This window comes from Trachymyrmex cornetzi, unplaced genomic scaffold, assembly GCF_001594075.2.
Source record: "Trachymyrmex cornetzi isolate Tcor2-1 unplaced genomic scaffold, Tcor1.1 scaffold719, whole genome shotgun sequence".
Lineage (NCBI taxonomy): Eukaryota > Metazoa > Arthropoda > Insecta > Hymenoptera > Formicidae > Trachymyrmex > Trachymyrmex cornetzi.
In genome coordinates, this window is record NW_017300047.1 from 526,072 (window position 1) to 530,958 (window position 4,887).

The 4,887-nt window shown below is 34.5% G+C and overlaps 1 protein-coding gene across 9 annotated transcripts in view; it reads right to left on the minus strand.

Annotated features, from left to right (window-relative positions):
• The window catches only part of LOC108767705 (Hormone-receptor-like in 78), a 25,243-nt gene that overhangs the window by 5,618 nt on the left and 14,738 nt on the right, over positions 1-4,887 (minus strand). For 2 of the 9 annotated variants that reach the window (XM_018517701.1, XM_018517697.1), the window contains exon 1: positions 4,603-4,871. The exons of 4 other annotated variants lie outside the window; for them this stretch is intronic. Coding sequence is in view for 2 of the 5 variants with exons in the window: in XM_018517693.1 (XP_018373195.1) it covers positions 4,340-4,384 (45 nt within the window). In the remaining 3 variants the exon portion in view is untranslated. 3 more of the 9 variants (XM_018517693.1, XM_018517698.1, XM_018517694.1) reach the window with 3 other exon arrangements.

The window sequence follows — 4,887 nt, forward strand, 5'->3', positions numbered from 1 at the left end:
CCGCGCCGCACCGCGCCGTCGACCGCTACTGTCATGTAGAAGCGAGTGGTCCATTTTCACACGTCCGCGCACGATCTTCGCCGCTCCGATTTCTATGCGATTTATAGACGATTTTACTTCGGTCCGATATGCAATATGGAGATCCCCAGGCGTCATATGCTTATACACGCGCTTCTTTCTCATGCACATTGCTTTTCTTAATACTTAATTTACGTCCCAGGTAGCAGCTATTGGTTCACATACGTTTTATATAACGTTTCCTAAACGTATCTAATGTTTTACAAACGTTTAAGAAATGCATATATAAAACCAACATGTGTTACTGGGGATAATTCTACGCGGAAAGAACAATTTTGCTCAAGTATCTAGAAATTTAGTTAAATAAAGATCTGAAAAGAATTATATGTTGAATCATTGAAATAATTATACCGAACGTTCCAACTGGTTGTTAGAATGTGAAAACCTTTGCATCATTATCATGCGTCCTACATAATTATTTTGATAATTCAACGTAATAATTTTCAGATACGTAACTGGCTTAATTTTTAAATACTTCAGCAAAACCGTTATTTCCATGTAAACTTAATCTCTTGTGTATTTATATGTTATACAAAGTATAAACTTGTCACATAAATTATATTAATCTGTAATTACGCAAGTAACTTTGGACAGACACTTGTGATACGCATATCTCGTATTTATAATTGTAAATAAATCTGTCATCGAAAGATATATGATTAAAATCATATGACTCGTATATAAAGTGTCAACATTTATTCTGCGTTATATCGGTCACTATTTACTTATCAAAATGTCCCCGATATACATTTTTATTTATTCGCATTCTATGAATTTCAAAATATATTTTCAGATCATTTCATCATCGCTTGTGATACACGGAAAGAATGATTTTTCTAAAATATCTAAAATTTAACCAGAGCTAAAAATAACTTTGTTGGACTAAAATAATTATAAAGTAAAAGATAGAATAAAAGCCTGTAAGAGCATGACTTACCTGTAAGCAATTAACGGCGTGTGAATTATTGTGTATATTCGCATATAATTATATACAAAGTATTATACATACAATAAGTTTTGACCTCGATTTGGGTTAGCTCTTCTTCAATACTTATCAGAAAAACAAAATAATTATGTAGGACCTTCAAGCTATTTGCTAAAATATCAAAACTTTTGCAGTATTATTTGAATTTCCTCTATACACTAAAAATAATCTAATTACTTTAATTGGAATTCTGGTTGAAAACGGACGAATCAGTATTTTCTGATTTGAATCTGTTATGATTCTAATTAAGATAACCAGAATTTTAATCGATATCAATGATCAAAATTTTCTGGTTCGTCCATTTTCAACCGAAAATTTTTTTCAGTGTACATAATTATTTTGATAACTTAACAAAATTATTTTCATATTTGCGTCTATCTAAATTTGTAAATATTTCAACAAAATCATTCTTTCCGTGTAATTTTCAAATTTTTGAAAGACGCGGGATTCACGAGACATCCACGATTCTCTATAAGGAGAACTTATTCCACCTTGAAAAACTGCACCATCGTTATCGAGACATTGGCAGTGATTGTATTTTCGCACGAGCGTCGCGCAATCGTTACCGATATTCGACCGTCAACCGTAAATATTCCACAACGATCGTTTTTCGCTCTTCAAATCGATTCGGTCGTGCAACACTGATAAGGGCGAGCACGTCGCAAACGCTGATAAGTCGCGGCTGATTACGCGCGGCTCGATACGAAAGACTCGAAGACAACGGGGAAGAAAAAGCACTCTCGTGTAAAAATGCGGGCAGCGGTCACGCCCCCGATCAAAAGGTCAGCGCGTGAATTAAAGGTATACCGAGCGCGTCTCGACAACGCATGCCCGTTCTTTAAAGTAATTCTACATCGAGTTCCCATACACACAGAAAAATACGCAAGTAATAATTACTCTATGAAAGTAATTATTTATTTTAAGTATTCCAAAAGTTCACATATCCGCAAATCTATCATAAGTTTCATCACAAGCATTAAATTTATTCAAAATATCTTCTGAATTCTAATTAAAAAATTTAATACTTTAATAAACAATATTACGAATCTTTATTTTAAACAGCATATGTGAGAAACACAATTAATACTAGAAATTAAAAAATGCCTATTACGGTCGAAGCTGGATCTTCATTGCTTTAAATAATTTAATCTTGAATTACTAATATACACTATATATATACTTGCATATATACCATATTGTAGTTTTTTCAAACTGCGCGCCGAATTGTTTTTCCGGACTATAAACGCAATTAAAACTACTCTAGTAATCACGAATTAAATTGACAAACAATTTAATAATTTTTAATGCTATCATCAAGCATCATATTATAAAGATGTTAATATGTTAAAACTGTTAATAAATTTATCGCGAAAAATATTACCTCGGCCGGAACTTGAATCCGGATCTCTTGTATTCCGTACGAGCGTCATAAAGTTTATTAAATTAAAACAAATTTGATTTGTTTATTATGAAAAGATCGTTTCTTCAATCAATTTTATAATATTCTCCAAAAGAAAATAAATTCTTGTTTTAAGAACATATAATAGTTTTCTAAAATTTTTCTACAATTTTGTAATAAGCATATTTTAAGATTATTATCGAAAAAATATTCTTTGTTAAAGATAACTATTACTTAAAAGGAAGGAAATAAATTGAGTAATTATTTTTCTTAGCAATAAAATGATATTTTTTTTGCGTGTAGAAATATCTAATTTTTTAATACAATGAAGTCGAAGTATCGGACTTGACGTGTGCAATTATCGATGAACTAAAAGAGAAAAAAAATGTTGAAAATGTAACGTATAATCTAGCGACAGATAAGTGTCGGAGATATAGATTTCTTTAAAACACGAGATTATAATTGTTAAAAAAATTACGATTGTAATGATCACAAAAAAGTAATAGGTCATCAGAGCCATTCAAGGAAGATATTTAACGTCAAAATCGTAAAATATCGAATTTTCACAAGAATAAATTGTAAAGAAATCAACTTAATTTCATAATTTTTGTACACTAAATATCGTTTATTTCATACTATTTTATTAAAATATACACGTAATTTTAATATTTTATCCAAATTTGCAGGTATATTCGTGATTTTGAGTAGGCCTTACAGAGGCACTCCAAATTTTTGGCACTTTACTGAAGAACCATCTTAAATCCTTTTTTCGTCCCGCAACAGAATTTGTGCCTCGCAGATTCGCGTCCGCATTCGTATCACTAGTCTCTAAAACTTAGAGTGAATTTCATTTAAAAAAATGAAACGTCACTCTTAGGTCCGAGTAATCCAATGTAAGATTGACTTTAATCTCGGTTCAATTTACGCTTTATCTTTTTCCAATTGTTACACTGAGAAAAAAGTAGTTGACTTGACTAAATGTATTTAGTTTGTAGTGATTATTTAAGCTCAAGTGTTTATATGTTTAGGTTAACAAAATCTTGTAATTCGAAACATGTTATTTGTTTGAATTAACAAATGTTTATTTGAATTGATAAATATTTGCTTGGCAGTGATCGCTGTATTTAGTTGAATCAACTAATGGCTGTGTTTTCAGTAGAGAAAACTAATCAGTTAGCGCTTAGTGATTTTTTTTTAAATATGATTGGTTTTTGTCTTCAGTTTTTCGATGAATCTAAATGTAGGAACCAATCATATTAAAGAATCACTATAAGCTAACTGATTGGTTTTCTTTGCTCAACGCAGCCAATTTTTTTTTTAAACAGCAATTTTTTTTTCTCAGTGTAGAATTGAAAAAAAAATAAAGAGTAAGTTGAATCGAGATTTGGGCAAACAAATTTTTGGTTGATGCAACAAAATAATTTTGTTGGAGCAAAGCATTTGGTTATTGTAACATTTTACTTGTTTCTGATAAACAACTTTATTAAATGTCAATGTTTATCAGAAACAAGTAAAATGTTACAATAACCAAATGCTTTGCTTTAACAAAATTATTTTGTTGCATCAACCAAGAATTTGTTTGCTCATTTCCAAACAAGGAATTAATTGATTCAATTAAATAGGTTTCTCAGAATGTAAGAGATTTAGAGTCAACTCTCTATTGAAAAAGTTGAAAAAGAAGAAGAAAACCGAAAGTTTCAAATCCGGAGTTCACGCCAAAGCGAGATGCCGCGAAGTCGAGAATCGGAAGACTGTTACCGTGTCCGGACGTGTTGGACGTGGGAACGTCACCCCGACGGACCCAAAGCCGCTCCAGTACAATTCGCTTCTAAATATTGCTAGTCTATAAAATGCAAATGTATGCAAACACAACGCACAGATGTTGCTTTCGATACTTTGGTGTGCGTCCGACGGTCGACCATCGATGCCACGGTACAACACGGCACGATGTGGCGCGGCACGGTGCGAGGTCAAACTGGTAACGCTCGTTCTCCCGCTTCCGTCAAGAAGTCAAAAGCTCCGAGGTGGCCGCACGCGTCGAGAGAGTCACTTTCGATTCCGCCGGAGAGTCCGAGCGAGTCGAACTCCGAGAGTGCGCGCTTGCGCGCAAAGTTCGAGGACGGAATGCACGGTACGCTACCTGTTGTGTGTCAGGTCGCTCGGCCGCTCGCCTGCTCGCTCGCTCGTTCGTTCGTTCTTCGTTCGTTCGCTCGCCGGATCGGTTGGTTTCTCGACCTGTGATCACCGCATATATCGGCTGAACTACGTGGAGAATAACGTAGTTGACCGGACGGCGAACGCACACACGCACTCACTCACTCGTTTGCTCGCAACGTGCGCCGATCGCGACGCGTCCACGCCGGAGCGTTTCGTCGCGTTCTCGCTCGTGGTCGGTTCACGCGAAGAACTCAGAAGAACCGCGCGC